This window comes from Gilbertella persicaria, assembly GCF_025201335.1.
Source record: "Gilbertella persicaria strain CBS 190.32 chromosome Unknown B0P05scaffold_2, whole genome shotgun sequence".
Lineage (NCBI taxonomy): Eukaryota > Fungi > Mucoromycota > Mucoromycetes > Mucorales > Choanephoraceae > Gilbertella > Gilbertella persicaria.
The window spans coordinates 292,584-307,464 of NW_026251963.1; the positions used below are offsets into that span (position 1 = coordinate 292,584).

The window sequence follows — 14,881 nt, forward strand, 5'->3', positions numbered from 1 at the left end:
GTTATGGATTACAGCAAAGAAAAGTAAAAAAAAAAGGAAGTAATAATGAAATGTCATTTTTAAATGAACTTATGGCGGGTAAACTATTTCCGAGCCTGAGTTGCATAGTATATTTCTATTTGTAATCAAATTTCTATTGGCAATTCAAGTTTAAATAGTATTGTTTTGTAGAAGTGAACCATACGACTCTTGATTAAACCTGAAACCTTTAAGAGACGCCATTATCGATCAATATGTAATATACTGTTTTTATTGATATGTTTGTAGTTCTACAGAAATTTATCAACTTGCATACACTTAACCTTGATCAAAAATGAATGCTTTCAAATTTTTACTTGTGACTACTATCAATCAAATCATTTTAAGAGATGACTGCCTTTGCGAACACTGAGGTAAATATACGCTGTTTTTTCCACTATTTGTATTTCAATTTTAGGTCGCAAAAGCTTTTGCACGAGTATGTATTGATAAACATTTCTGATTTTATTATCCTTCGTAAAGACATCAGTTTTCCAATTGTTTATCATGGAAAAAACCTCTTCAATCTAAAATATAGCCAATCAGTAGGCTCCATAGAGGTGTAAAGACCATGTACCTGCTCTGATTGGTTGATTGTTAGGGAGGATATCAGTTCTTAATCGAGTAATCATGCATCAAATTCCGTTTGTTCATTGATTTAATCACCTGCTAGATTTAAAAATAAATTCCCTTCTCCTTATAAAAAGAGGGAGACAATAAAATATTCGTTTCTTTCGTACTTTTCTCTTATTATTATTTTTTTTCTCTATTATAATGCGTATACTCCATTCAAGGTGTCATCCTTAGTCGACAAGATACTAAGCGGTATATTCAAAACACATTCATGTTTGTCTGCAGAACACGGCTTGTGTTCTGCTGATTTCACCTTTTTCTTTTTTTTACAAAGCAGTGATTTATGCTGGCCGCAGCAAGTCAAATTCAAGAAAAGCAAACTGGTTTACTCCTTCCATAGCACTTTGGTTTTAATTTTGCTAAGTTACAACACATGTTTTGCACTGATTGCATTCCCTCTCTTCCTTCCTTCAAGCAGGCCCTCTATATAGGCAGAAGCAAATGAAAAAGAAATTTGCAAGCACATGATTTATTGACTTAGTTTGGTTTGGCTTGGCTCGGTTTGACTGAATGTAAATGTCTAACAGCTGACACGGTTCTCATGATACTGACTGGTTCATTTCCTTTCTGGTTATAGTCTCCGATCTTGGTTATGCCTCCTATCTCATTCGTCCAACTTGTCTCATTTTTTCTATTATTTCTTTCATTGCGATGGAGAAATAGGGAGTTTCACAAAGTATGAATTAATCTCTGACTTTAGTTTTGTTAGATTCTCATCTATTGGGAAACTTGCGTTGAGAAGATTGGAATCACTGAGGGGAAGTCTTCAAGCCTTATATTTTCTTTTTTTCCTGTCAGCAACTCTTTCAAACTGTCTCTGTTTCTTTTCCTATTGCTCCCTCTTTTCGACATGTTGGTGTTTATTTTTTTGATGGTTTTTTCTTTGGTTATATTTTATTGGTGGTGATATACTTTGGTGATTTTATGAGAAGATATGCGTGTGTGTTTATTTTTAGAGAAATTGTCAAGTCTTGTTTACTCTTGCTATTCAAACAACGAGATAAACACAAGTTGTTTGGATCTGCTTATTTTTTTCAACTGAGATTTTTCAAGTTACGCAAGTCAAGTCCTTTAAAGAAACTCCTATACGTAGTTTAGAACGTTGTCTTCTATATCAATAAAGTCGTAATCCTGTTTGCCATCTACCGTAATCGTGACAAATTGTTTAGTCAAAATTTGATACATTTATTTTAGAGTGCACTCGTACAACATTAAAAAATCAACCCTTTTTGGTAATTACTTGTTTATAAAAGAAGTAATTAAACCTAATACAGTATCTGGTTTTTCAGCATGAACTAAATTAAAAAACATTAGTTTATATACAATTTTAGATTCATATAAATTCTTACCCCAATGCCCAGCACCTTCGACAACTTCTAATTGAGAGTTAGGAAACATATTTGTTATCTTTTCAGAGTGTTTATCAAAAGGAGGGCGATAAGGACTCTTTCCTCCAGCAATAAACAAAGTAGGCTTATCGTACGAAAGATGGTCAGGAATATTAAAAGCCCCAATGGAGCTCAAAGAACGTCCCAAAATATCATAGGGTACACGGAAACGGAGTGAATTATCTTGAGTGCGCTTCAAATTAGTCAAGAGAAACATGCGCACGCCTATATTGGATTCATATTTAGCTAGAATCTTGTCTGCATCGCTTTGCTTAGATGGTTTGGAAGCTTCAATCTCTCTCATGGCATCAACATAGGTCGCGAAACTACGTGAGAGTGTTAATGCAAGAGGTGGCATGTCAACTACTACTAATTTGGAAGCCAGGTCAGGATGTTGCAAGGCTGTTGCCATGACAGCTTTTCCGCCCATAGAATGTCCGAGCAAGATAGGATTCTTTAGATTGTGTTGCGAAACAAAGTTGACCAAGTCTGAAGTCATTGCTTCATACGTGTGCTCTTCAGAGTGAGGACTGTCACCATGGTTACGAAGGTCCTTCATAATTATCGTTAATTTCATACTTTATATGTTCATATTTACTTTACAAGAGTATACACGTCTCGGTTTAGACGGGCGCTTATGGCTTTGGCAAGTGAACTCCAATTTTGTTTGGAGCCGAATAAGCCATGACAAATTAGAAGGGGTGATTCTTCTGAGGACTTTATTGAATGTTTATCGAATGACAAATTAAGTGCCTTTGTGACTGTACTATAGCCTCGATGGGCAACAAAAGGCTTGAAGCAAAGACTAGAACGCAACATGTCTTTTTACAGTAAAAAAAAAGAGCAACAATGAGAAAAAAAGTTTTTTTTTTGGCTGGGGTCACACCAAAATAAACAAGCGCACCTTTAATAGTAAAATATAAATGGCAAAAAGAGATGGTTTGAGGTGAAAATAAATATATATTAAGAAAAAAGAATGTGGGTTATTAAGGCATATATTATTTTTATACACAAAGTTTTTTTTCAGCTAAAAATACACATAAAAAGAATTGCTGTACATGTAAAATAAATTACAATAAAGGAAAATCGAGAATCTTTAGTTTAGACTGTTGGTTCCAATCGTCTGAGATTCGGTTTTTGTTGTTGTTGCTTTTGTTGTTTAGCTACTTTGGAAGCTCTCTTTGAAGCAGTAATGTCTTTCCAGACAAAACATGAATTGCCTACAATATGTGTTTTGGGCTTTCGGCCTCTTTTCTTACGTGGCATTTGTAGCACCATATCCATATTTGAACTGGTAAAGGCCGCCATAGATCCATTCATGACCAAATCAGTGTTGTTTGGGGTTTTTGTTTGACCTTGCTGTCGCTGGCGCAATGGATCTGATGAGAGGTTTTCTTGGTCTTCCTGGTCTTCTTCTTCAGATAAATTGTTCTTTACGTCCCAAACAGTAGGTGTCAAAAATGTCCAGCCACCTTCAAGTGCAGGTTCTCTTAAACTTGGAGGACGACCTCTTCTTCGTTTAAGGATAGGTTGGCCAGATTCAGACATGATGATTTGTGTAGTAGGAGGCAAAGACTCCATGATAGGAGAAGGAGACCTTGATTGATCTGATAGCATCATACCTTTGTCTTGTTGTTGTGGAGAAGAACAGTAAGATGGAGGTGATGTATGTGTATAGGGTTTTTGCGCTTGGGATATTGGACTTAACATGTTAGTCCATAAAGGAAGATTAAAAGAAGATGGCTTGGGTGAGGTGATACTTGAGATAGAGCCAACAGAAGATACTGAAGGATGTCTTAGTCTTCGAGGCGGATCATCACCTTGAAGTGGAGGGAGTGAACTATTTTGAGTAGGTAATGAGAGTAGCGAGGGTGAAGGAAGGGGCGAAAGAGGTGATTGAAATGAGCTTGAGTTGGGTGATGAAGTATACGAGTCAATAGGTGATAAAATAGGTGAAAGCTGATATCTTTTTGGCGAACAAGAGGACGTTTGTTCTTCATTTATGACAATAATAGGCGGAGGAGGAGAAGGTGGTCCTTTTAATAAGGTAGATATGGAAGGCAAGTTTGGGTGACGATGCTTATTCATTTTGTTATAAAAAGATAAAAAGAAAAGGAAAAAAGGTGTCTTTACTAAATTCCCTTTTTTATAATATTATCCAAAAAAGACGAAAATATTTTTTTCAGTTCCAGGGTAAAAAGAGAAACTCGAGAAAGAATCATTCGGAATCCAATCATAAGCTTAAATGCCATTTCTGTATCTTCTCGTACTTCTCGAATCCGATTGTTACATTATTTGCCTACATGTGACTGGAAAAAAAAAACCTAAAATGGTATCATAACTCTTTATTCAACAAAAAAACTCTTAATCTTTCTTTTCTGGCGCAATGGTATTGATTCTTGAGTAGGCAGATTATAAACACTTAATAAGGCAATTTTAGCTCTTTCTTTGCTTTTGACGTGTGCTCTTGTAGGATAAGCTTTGTGTTGTTTCAGAACAGAACCAATAGCAGCATAGACTTGACATGCTGCACGAACACCACCTTGACAGTTTGACGGTAGTTTGTCAATTCCCTTGATGGCTCTTGACATAATATCATCTGCTTTACCAATCAATTTCAAAGATAGACCCATTAGGCGTTGATCACCCAAGCCTCGAGCATGTCCTTGCTGAATTCGATCTAGCTCTTGTTGGCTAAGCCATTGATGTGGTAAATAACATCTTCCCAAAGTCTCACTGTCTGTCACAATATCTCGAGCAATATTTGTATATTGGAGCACAAGCCCCATCTCACGCGCACGATCGATAATCCAAGCATCATTTCTTGTTTGCTTTGGGTGATAGGAAAGAATAATACGAGTGCACATTTCACCAACACTACTAGCCACACAAGCAGAGTACTCTTTAAGGTCTTCTTCAGTAAGGACAGGGCGGCGCTCAAGATCCCATTTATAGCCATCCAAGAGCTCTTCAATAGCATCTACTTCAAGTACATGACGAAGACGAGTAAATGATTTAAAGGCTGAGAGGCAATCATCAGGTAATTGGTGACGGTACAAGTCCCAGTCAATCACAGTGGGCGCATTGGTCTTTTGGCTAAACAGCTCTCGAATAAACTGACGAGTTAAGTTCAACTGGTCTTTTCTCTCTTGCACAGATTTAGATTCATCGTCACAAAGATCGTCAGTAGCTCTACAGAAAGCATAGAGTACACCCAAGTCTTGACGTACATGACCAGGGAAGACAGCAGAAGCAGTATAAAATGATTTAGAGGCTTTACGTAAAATATCCCAACTGACAGAAAGATCCTCAAACATTTCATTGTTCAACATTTGATCAGGAATACAGAAAGCCCAAGCTAATTCCTTGACTTGCTGTAAAAAAGGTGTTGTTGCTGTCATATCTTGTGTACCCTTGGAAGTTTTGTAAAGATGCAAAATGGCTTGAGCGCGGTCAATGGCACATGTAGCAAAAACCAGGACGACATTGATCATGGTAAAGAACAGACATTCTTCTATAGGCAAATTAGGTACGATCATCTTGCCAGTACTTGTCTTGAGTGAAATATGCCAAGTGCCAGCACTAATAGCAATGACATCAACCCAGCATAGAAACACGCTAGGCAATGCGACAGAAATGAACACAGCCAAGAACCGACGCATAATATATTCACCGGCGCCTAACCAAAGCAAAGCTAAAACAGGGCAAACATACCAAAGTATACACGAGCCATAAAACAAAGGCTTGTTTGGTAATGCTAAATGCTAAATAAAGAAAAATGAGCAAAATTTTTTTTTACAACATAAACAATAATTAAATTAAATTTTGCGTACCCAAACATGATAAGTAATTGTCAATAAACCTGCAACTGGTATAAGGCGTACAATAAGGGTTTGTTTCAGAGACGTGTTTGGCTTAATAAAAAAGCAATGCAAGTGCCAACGCATAACGAAATTAGTAAAGGCAACAGTCAATAAGGTCTGAACCACAAAGAACATGTATTCTTCCAGAGGTACATATCCAATGACAGCGACAACACAAGTGGGACAGTACCACCAGGCACGATGATAGACAATATAATTGTCCCATATAGACGCGGTAGTCAAGGCCATAACCAACAAGAATTTATATTTGAGACTGTCTTGTTGTGAATGAAATGGTTTCAACAACCAAAACAAGATACCAAGGACTGGTAATGTATAATAAAGATGAACTTCTAAGTATGTAAGCATAACGCAAAAAAATTAAAAGGAAAAGATAAAGAAAATAAAAAGGAAATAAAACAAAAAGGACTGTTTATATAATATGCTAATAAAGAAGCATTATGTACATGTAAACACTTTTTATAGTAAGACAGGTCAATCTAAAAAAAATTATTCCATCATTTTCTAAAAGTACAAGCATTTCTTTGTTCATAATCGAGGATAAAATATTTCCTTGCCGACAAAGGGGAGATCAGAAAGGGGGAATTTCATCGAGATTTGAGAAGCAATCATAGATTACATCAAATTGTGGGAGTTGCACAAAGGATTCCTATAATTAGCCATTTGCCGGATTTGTATGCACACGCAATCTCCTCTTATTCTCCTGAATGATCATCACCATGTCTTTCAAGAGAAAAAAAAAGGCTAAAGGCAAAAGAACAACGAAATTGGTGTCATATTTAGACTTGCATTGTATGTAGGGATACTTGTTGTCTTGTAACCAAAAAAGACTCCTCCTGAACTCTATGGGTTAAAACTCCTTGACATGAAAATGAGTTGTGTGTTTACATATCAAACATGCGCTTATATCGCATCGATCCAGACAGAAGTCTATATATAATAATTTTTTATTTTTCTTCTTTTTTTTTCTCTTCTTCTTAACTTTTCTTCTTCATTCTTCATCTTTGTCATGTCCGAACAGAAGAAACATATCGTCGTTATCGGTGCTGGTGTAGGTGGCACTGCAACTGCTGCCCGTCTTGCCCGCCAAGGTTTCCGAGTTACTGTGGTTGAAAAGAACGATTTCTCCGGTGGTCGTTGCTCTTTAATTCATCATAATGGACACCGCTTCGATCAAGGTCCCTCACTTTATTTGATGCCTAAGCTTTTTGAAGACGCGTTTGCAGACCTGGATGAACGCATTGAAGACCATTTGGAATTACTTCGATGCGACAATAACTATAAGGTCCATTTTGATGATGGCGATTCTATTCAACTCTCCTCTGACTTGACTCGCATGAAGACCGAATTGGATCGCGTCGAAGGTCCTCTTGGTTTTGGTCGCTTCTTGGATTTCATGAAGGAAACTCATATTCATTATGAAGAAGGTACATTTATTGCTATTAAGCGTAACTTTGAATCTATCTGGGACTTGGTTCGTCTTCAATATGTGCCTGAGATCTTCCGCCTCCATTTGTTTGGTAAGATCTATAACCGTGCAAGCAAGTATTTTAAGACTAAAAAAATGCGCATGGCATTCACTTTTCAAACAATGTATATGGGGTAAGTTTGTGCAGTGTGGGGTAAAATTAAAAGGGGTGTTTATATTCATTGTCATTGTTAGCATGTCCCCCTATGATGCTCCAGCAGTTTATAGTTTGTTGCAATACACTGAATTTGCGGAAGGTATTTGGTATCCTCGTGGTGGTTTCAATATGGTGGTTCAAAAGCTGGAATCTATTGCTAGTAACAAGTATGGTGCTGAATTCAAGTACAATTCACCTGTGGCCAAGATCAACACAGCTGATCAAGATAAGAGAGTAACCGGTGTCACCTTGGAAAGTGGAGAGGTTATTGAGGCAGATGCAGTCGTCTGTAATGCAGATCTTGTTTATGCATACCACCATCTTTTGCCCCCTTGTCGCTGGACAACCAAGACCTTGAGCTCCAAGAAACTTACTTCTTCCTCCATCTCCTTTTACTGGTCTTTATCCAAGCAGGTCAAGCAATTGGACGTCCACAATATATTTTTGGCAGAAGCATACAAGGACAGTTTTGATGAGATCTTCAAAGACTTTGGTTTGCCCTCTGAAGCCTCTTTTTATGTCAATGTGCCCTCAAGAATTGATCCTTCTGCTGCTCCACCCAATAAGGATTCAGTAATTGTGTTGGTCCCTATTGGCCATATGAGAAGCAAGACAGGTAATGGTGCTGAAGAGAATTATCCTGAATTGGTTGCCCGTGCACGTAAGATGGTTTTGGAAGTCATTGAACGTCGACTTGGTATGGACAATTTTGGTGAATTGATTGAGCATGAAGAAGTGAATGATCCTAGCGTTTGGCAGAGCAAATTCAATCTTTGGAGAGGTTCTATTCTTGGTCTTTCTCATGACGTGTTTCAAGTATTATGGTTCCGTCCTAGTACATTAGATTCAACAGGTCGTTATGACAACCTTTTCTTTGTAGGAGCTAGGTAAGTTTTTTTTAGCTTCATTGAATTCAGCCATAACAATGTATGGTAGTACACATCCTGGTACTGGTGTTCCTATTGTTCTTGCTGGTAGTAAACTTACATCTGATCAAGTCTGTAAGCGTTTTGGTCAGACGTCTTTACCTAGAAAGATTGAAGATACGCAAAGACAATATGCTCCTGAACAACCCAAGGAAACGGAAAGACAATGGATTTATTACATTCTTGCTTGCTATTTTGTCACATTTATCTTTTTCTACTTTTTCCCTCAAAGCGAGACAAAAACCCCCGCTTCCTTTATCAATCATCTTTTACCTCATGCATTCCGTGCACAAAATAGTAATGATATCCAAATTTAATAAATTACGTTTTGAATCCTTTCATATATATTTAGAAGGTGTGACAGAATTTAAAATCAGGTTTACTAAAGCATTAAGAACTTCTATAGTGTCAAGTGTGTCTTGTTAGTTTAATTTCTTTTTACTCTATGGCACATAGAAAGATAGGGAGCATTTGTGTGGAAAATGACCACTTGTTAGTCCAAAAAAAGTGACTTTATAAAGTACTTTTTGGTGATTATAGGGTTACATGGGTAAACATCTAAAAATGTCTTTCTTTTGTTTCTAGCACGTCCATTGTGTGACAAACACAAGATTATCAACTGATTTTTACATTTTTTTGACTTCATAGAATTCGACTTGTATTTTTAGTCTGGTGAGAATAAAAAGCTTGATGCGATTAAGCACTCTTGAATATTTCTCATATAAAATTAGACAATATTGCTTTTTATAAGCCATTTCCCTTTTTACCGCTGTATCACGCAAGCTGGTAGTCAATGCACGCTTGTCCGGTACCCTGTTGTCCGACTCGAAGTATATGTGGACTTCAATCATAGTTTCATTGTGTTTAAACAAAGAGCTTTATGCTACAATGTGTTGATTTTATAGTGGTTATTTATGACCAAATAATTTGAAATTTATCAAAGAAAAAAAGTATAATATTGCTTATAGAAGGTCACGCGGTGTTTAATAAATGCATACGTACATGTATGCTTGAGGCAGAACGCTGCTGTTGTGCCAGAAGTGGGCTATTGGCAGCTGGTTAATAGTAAAAAAAGGGAATATCGGACATCCTAATTTTTTTCTCAATTCTTTCTCCCCCCCTCTCCCTCTCTCTTTCTCTCTTCTTGTTCTCAGCACAAAACCCTTTCTTCATAAACACGATGAGCAAGCCCAAAAGCATACTAAAGCTTAGACCAGAAATAAATAACAATACATCAAAACCAACCATAGTATCACCCACAAGACCTGCAAGTGGAACAAACTGGCTTAGTCGCTTACAGTCCAAACTTTATTCTCAACAGTTTATTAACCATAACAACAGTGAAGACACCAACGAACCAGACCTTGAAAACCCTTTATTGTTTATTAAACAGGATCTGAAGCGAGTGACCTTCCCGATCGGTAACCTAGCGACTGAGTTTCCTTTTTATTCAGATGATTCACCTAGGGATGAGACCTTTGAAAAGTTCAAGAAGCAACGAGAACAACAACCTCTTGTTGAACCTGCAGTGGTTGTTTCTGAGCTAACAAGCCAATATGAACATGCCTGTATACAACGAGAACAAGTATGCATTGATAGGTTTCGAAACATCTTGAAAGAGAGCAGGTAACATACTGTTATGTTGCGCTAAAAGCATGACTTAACAAGTAAAATAGAGCGTCTTCAGAGCTAAAAGCAATCGATTTATCTAAACAAGCGATTACGAGACTTCAAGCAGGTCCATTTTCTGATATCTTGTTACTAAAATTTGGCCTGAATTATCTCAACTTGTCTGGTTGTAAGCTAGAAGACGAGGTAAGCATTATTTTATTGCAAATCATCCCATTTTTATTCATTCCTGTTTGCAGACAATCCGCATTATTCTTTGTAGTTTACTTGTTAGTAACACAATTACACACTTGAACATTTCACAAAACAACTTCAGGTCAAAGGGGTACAGATACATTGCTTTGTTTATAAAAGAGGTATGTTTTATATTGTTTTGCATATCGTTACTTATTCAAAACAGTCAAAAACACTTGAAACACTTGACTTGTCAAAATGCGTGATTGAAAGAAAAGGTATGCAGTATCTCTCTCAAGGCTTTCAGTATTCCAAATCGCTTTATAAGCTTATTTTGGATGATTGCCAGATTAGACCTGTACCTGAAGCATGTGAAATCTTTTCTGAAGGCGTCTATCACTCAATATCAATCAAATCACTTTCTTTACGCAACAATCAACTTGCACCGCCTCATGGTACCTGGATCTCTAATCTGGTTGCTTTTAATCAAGATGTGCCATTACATGGTCTGAGCGAACTTGACTTATCAGGTAATAACCTTGGTTTTATGATTGCTCCCCTTGCTTCTGTGTTACGTGACAATACCACGCTTTTACACTTGAACTTGTCCAACAGTCAGATCAGTTTTGAAGGCTTATCTGTCCTGTCAAACGCATTATCTGAAAACAAAACATTGGAATCACTCGATCTATCAAGAAATCCATTGAACCAAGGCACTGATGAAGGAGTAAGACATCACAAGTGTAAGGGGAAAAAAGAACTCATAATCCTATTAGATTCTTGCTCTCAAAAGTGCTTTAGCGCGCAACACTTGTTTACAGAGCCTCAATTTATCAGATACCCAACTAGACTCAAGCTCAGCTATCACACTTGCTGAAGCATTACCCGAAAACAAATCACTCACTCGACTTGACCTATCTAAAAATCCGCAGATTGAAATGGCAGGTGTCTTAGCACTCTCTATTTCTATCAAAATGAATCATACCCTGACCTTTTTGGATATCAATATACCGGTAAAAAAGTAAATGCATGCTATATCTTGCTTGACAACTAACTCAAAATAGCCTTCAGACGAAGATTTAGCCAATTTGCAGAATGATATTGTTGCTGTCTGTACAACCAATATGCTACGAAAAGTGGAAGCACAAAAACATATTGAAGAACCACAATCATTATCAGTCACTGAAGAAGAAGATAACATTTCCCCTTCTCCATCTTCCTCATCATCATCTTCTAACATTTCAACTTTGGACAACCATACAGAGCTGCCTTCTACAGACATGATCAAAGAACAAGCTTCTTCTTCCTCAGAAAACAATAGTGTTTCTAGCTTGATTGAAGCGACTGCTAATCTCGATACCACTTCATTGCCTTCATGTTTATAAACTCCTTTTATATAATTATTTACACACATACACAAAAAAAAAGATTATTTTTTTACATAAACTATTTACAATGGACTAGAAAAATCTTTTGCAGAATCCGTTGTATGAAAGTGATTTTCAGTAAGACCATGAAAACATGTATCACATACGCGATACCATGCAAGTAGCCTTGAATGACTGATTAATGGGATACGATTGAGACTGTGTCGTTGACAGACAATAATGCCACACCTAAAAACAAGCAATCAGTACATTGTGTATGTACGTAGAAACTTTGCTTACTTTCTACAATGATGCCTTCGCTGAAACAATGAGAACCGAGTGGAACATAATTCAGACTGACAATGATCCACTTGATGATCGGGCACCCACTCTTTCTTCGGCAATAGTCGAAACTTATTGTCGTGTGACCTAATATGAATTATATAAAGACAACGATCAAAACTAGCGGTTGCTCCTACACCAGCTACAATCCATTCTGTTGCATTCTTGCGAATAAAAGAATGCATGACACGGCCTGTACTTGCACTTCCACCAATCATCAGACTCAGTTCGCATCGTACACGATGTATTATGTGCTCTAATGTTGATTCTGATGGTTCATTGACCCTCGTAGTACCCGTTGTACTGCAACTCTCTCTGTTTCTTTTTGAGCATAATGTAGTGCAAGAGGAATCAAAAGAAGACCGAGAAACTGGGATTTCATGGCTCAATTCATCCAAAAACTCCATCAGATTTGTTTGGTATTGCGAAACTTGATGACATTCTTCAATTCGAGAAAGATATAAATTTTCTTGTTCCTGATATGTTTCGAGCATAGACTTTTGAAGCAATACGAGCTCACGTACTTGACGTTCTGTGTTTAGTAATTCTGTAGAGATAGATTCAAGTTGCTCTGCACAATGGATCAAGGTAGACATGAGTTCAAGAAACTGGTTTTGCCAGTCTTTCTCAGTAGTTATGGTGTCTGGTAAAGTAAAGCTGGATAGAGTACTTGAACTAGCTGAGCTTATGAATGGTGAAGATAGCGACATATATTGCTGTGTGATGCTATTCAGCTTTGCTTTGGCTATTTCGAATTTATCAATATACGAGTCAAGAGTAGGGCTGTGGTCTATGAGAAGAAACATGATAAGAAAAGTTAAAGACAAAAAAAAGGGAAAGATGCTTACAATAATCACTAGCATAGTAATGAGAGAGAAAAGAAGGAGGATTTGTAAGATGATGATAGCCAGTTTCTAAGGTGACGCTTGCATGTATAAGGGATGTATCGTGCTTCAGATTTTGTTCCGACTATGAGGCATAAGCAAGAAAAACAGCATCAGTGCTCAGTTTACCTGCTCTTCTTCTGGTTCTTCAGCAACTGAATACAATAAACCAGTTGTCTTTTTTCTACTTGCCATTTAATGAATCTTGTAATGTTTAATTTTGTATCTCTGCAAAGTTATAAGATTTATTAAAAACATCATAAATTTTCAAAGAAAGAAGAAAAGAGAAAGAAAAAAAAAGAATCATTTCTCACCTTTTTTTCATACTTTATCATCATTATTGTTAAACTTGGCATTTGCCACAACTAAATTTTCCTTTTAAACTTTTAAAGCACAAGTTTTTGTTTCCATGATTGTTCGTCGGACTTTCTCTATGCCGCGGTTTATAGCACATCATTCTGTATCACTTTATAAATAACAAACAGAAGTCAGTCTGTGCCTTGTTTTTGTAGCACAAATCGGTCCAATGAAATTCCTACATATCATTGAGTGCCTTTTTCGACAGGATGTAAAGATTGATACACTGCTAATGAAATACTCATATCAGTGCAAGACTGATAGATATGTTGTAAAGTCACTTGAACACAGAATGCTAAGCCTAATTGTGTTTCGATAGAAATACTGAGAATACCACGGATGTCAATCTCTACATCTCAAATATGTGCTTTTAATTGTGTCAAGACAAGTAGTAAGAGACGGTTGGTTAATTATTGGAAGAGGCGCAGTGTTTGTGATAGCGCGTCACATAGAAATAAATCACAAGTCTTGACAAGACAAAATGCTTGGTGAAGGGACATTTTTGCATTCTTTGAAACCATCTTAAGCAGTGTCTAAGGGCAGCGCCTAACCTTGGAGAGGTTCCTCGAAGCATTTTTTGATTATTTTCTTGAAATCATATGTCAGATAGATTGGATAGTGATTGAATGTCTTAGTTAGATTGCCTTTCTTATGAACTGGAACCACTTATACGATTCACCAACAGTGGAGTATGTACAGACCGAAAAAAAACAGAGTATCAGAGAGATATCTTGAAATCATGATATTCTAACAAAAAAAAAGTTAAAGCGATAAAGGAAATTATAGTAAAGGTTGCAAATGTAAGGAACCTCTTGAACATAATGGGTTAAGAAGAATCACTCTCAAAAAATTATTTTCAAACTTCACAGACATTCATGCCGACATGGCATACATGTAATTTCGGCATACCTGTTAATACCTTTATTATTTTTGAATATATTTTATTTATTTATTTGTTTATTTTTCTGTAAATTCATTACACTAATTGAGAGATTCTACAACAGTCTTTTTTCTGTCACTGAAGCTATTCTGATTTTTAGAGAATTCCGGTTAATACATTTTTTTGATTAGTACTGGCATTAGTCATATATATTCTACTGCTGGTGAATCGCTCTCAATCCATAAGAAAGGTAATCAGCTGATCTAGCCAACTACCACCAAATTACTCTGACATCTGTTTTCAGGAAAGCACTCAGAAAATGCATCGTCGGATTCCTCTAAAACCAAGAGCTGCCCCTAGACACTACTCGAGGTGGCTTTAGAGAATCCAAAAGCGCCCTTGAACAAGTCCTTTGCCTTATCAAGACTTGTGTTCTGTTACGCTGTCACCACAAAACAGTTCCAGTACTTGCTTTTTTGGACATCAAATCCGATTATGACACAGTAGATTGCAATGTCATCTGGCGTCAATTCCAAACCATTATGTCTCCTGATTTGTTAGCCTTGCTACAAAACATGTTCAACAGTATTGTAATTTAAGCTCTTTTGCACCACTGAATAGGATGGGTGCTATAGAGATCTATTCTTTCACTGTATCTATACGCCCACCATATTAATAGTCTTTCTCAACTACTGCGTGCTACATCCATGATCAATGATGTGTCTGCCAACGAGTCCATTGCTTTTGTTGATTGCTTATTTTATACAGACAACG

General features: G+C 36.9%; 6 protein-coding genes across 6 annotated transcripts; 2 read left to right on the forward strand and 4 right to left on the reverse strand.

Moving 5' to 3' along the window:
- Positions 1-1,887: 1,887 nt before the first annotated feature.
- On the reverse strand, positions 1,888-2,858 carry B0P05DRAFT_460937 (Alpha/Beta hydrolase protein; the record flags this gene model as incomplete). The annotated part of the gene is made up of 3 exons (XM_051574045.1): positions 1,888-1,946; positions 2,001-2,592; positions 2,643-2,858. 3 exons carry the CDS (start codon positions 2,856-2,858, stop codon positions 1,888-1,890), a joined length of 867 nt encoding a protein of 288 aa, XP_051439331.1.
- Positions 2,859-3,140: 282 nt separating this feature from the next.
- Positions 3,141-4,127, reverse strand: B0P05DRAFT_582883 (uncharacterized protein; the record flags this gene model as incomplete). The annotated part of the gene is made up of 1 exon (XM_051582204.1): positions 3,141-4,127. The coding sequence occupies one exon, from the start codon at positions 4,125-4,127 to the stop codon at positions 3,141-3,143; it is 987 nt and encodes a 328-aa protein (XP_051439332.1).
- A 210-nt stretch (positions 4,128-4,337) lies between these two features.
- On the reverse strand, positions 4,338-6,342 carry B0P05DRAFT_96237 (lycopene cyclase). The gene is made up of 2 exons (XM_051583911.1): positions 5,873-6,342; positions 4,338-5,803 (listed from the first exon to the last, which is right to left on the reverse strand). Exons 1-2 carry the CDS (start codon positions 6,269-6,271, stop codon positions 4,385-4,387), a joined length of 1,818 nt encoding a protein of 605 aa, XP_051439333.1. The 5' UTR covers positions 6,272-6,342; the 3' UTR covers positions 4,338-4,384.
- Positions 6,343-6,862: 520 nt separating this feature from the next.
- On the forward strand, positions 6,863-9,015 carry B0P05DRAFT_522531 (beta-carotene). The gene is made up of 3 exons (XM_051575979.1): positions 6,863-7,525; positions 7,587-8,435; positions 8,485-9,015. Exons 1-3 carry the CDS (start codon positions 6,933-6,935, stop codon positions 8,789-8,791), a joined length of 1,749 nt encoding a protein of 582 aa, XP_051439334.1. The 5' UTR covers positions 6,863-6,932; the 3' UTR covers positions 8,792-9,015.
- A 575-nt stretch (positions 9,016-9,590) lies between these two features.
- B0P05DRAFT_522536 (uncharacterized protein) lies at positions 9,591-11,738 on the forward strand. Its single transcript, XM_051575980.1, has 6 exons — positions 9,591-10,100; positions 10,151-10,289; positions 10,343-10,459; positions 10,504-11,004; positions 11,054-11,290; positions 11,342-11,738. Exons 1-6 carry the CDS (start codon positions 9,655-9,657, stop codon positions 11,660-11,662), a joined length of 1,761 nt encoding a protein of 586 aa, XP_051439335.1. The 5' UTR covers positions 9,591-9,654; the 3' UTR covers positions 11,663-11,738.
- Positions 11,739-13,140, reverse strand: B0P05DRAFT_522539 (uncharacterized protein). Its single transcript, XM_051575981.1, has 3 exons — positions 13,000-13,140; positions 12,835-12,955; positions 11,739-12,776 (listed from the first exon to the last, which is right to left on the reverse strand). Exons 1-3 carry the CDS (start codon positions 13,063-13,065, stop codon positions 11,941-11,943), a joined length of 1,023 nt encoding a protein of 340 aa, XP_051439336.1. The 5' UTR covers positions 13,066-13,140; the 3' UTR covers positions 11,739-11,940.
- Between the last annotated feature and the right edge of the window lie 1,741 nt (positions 13,141-14,881).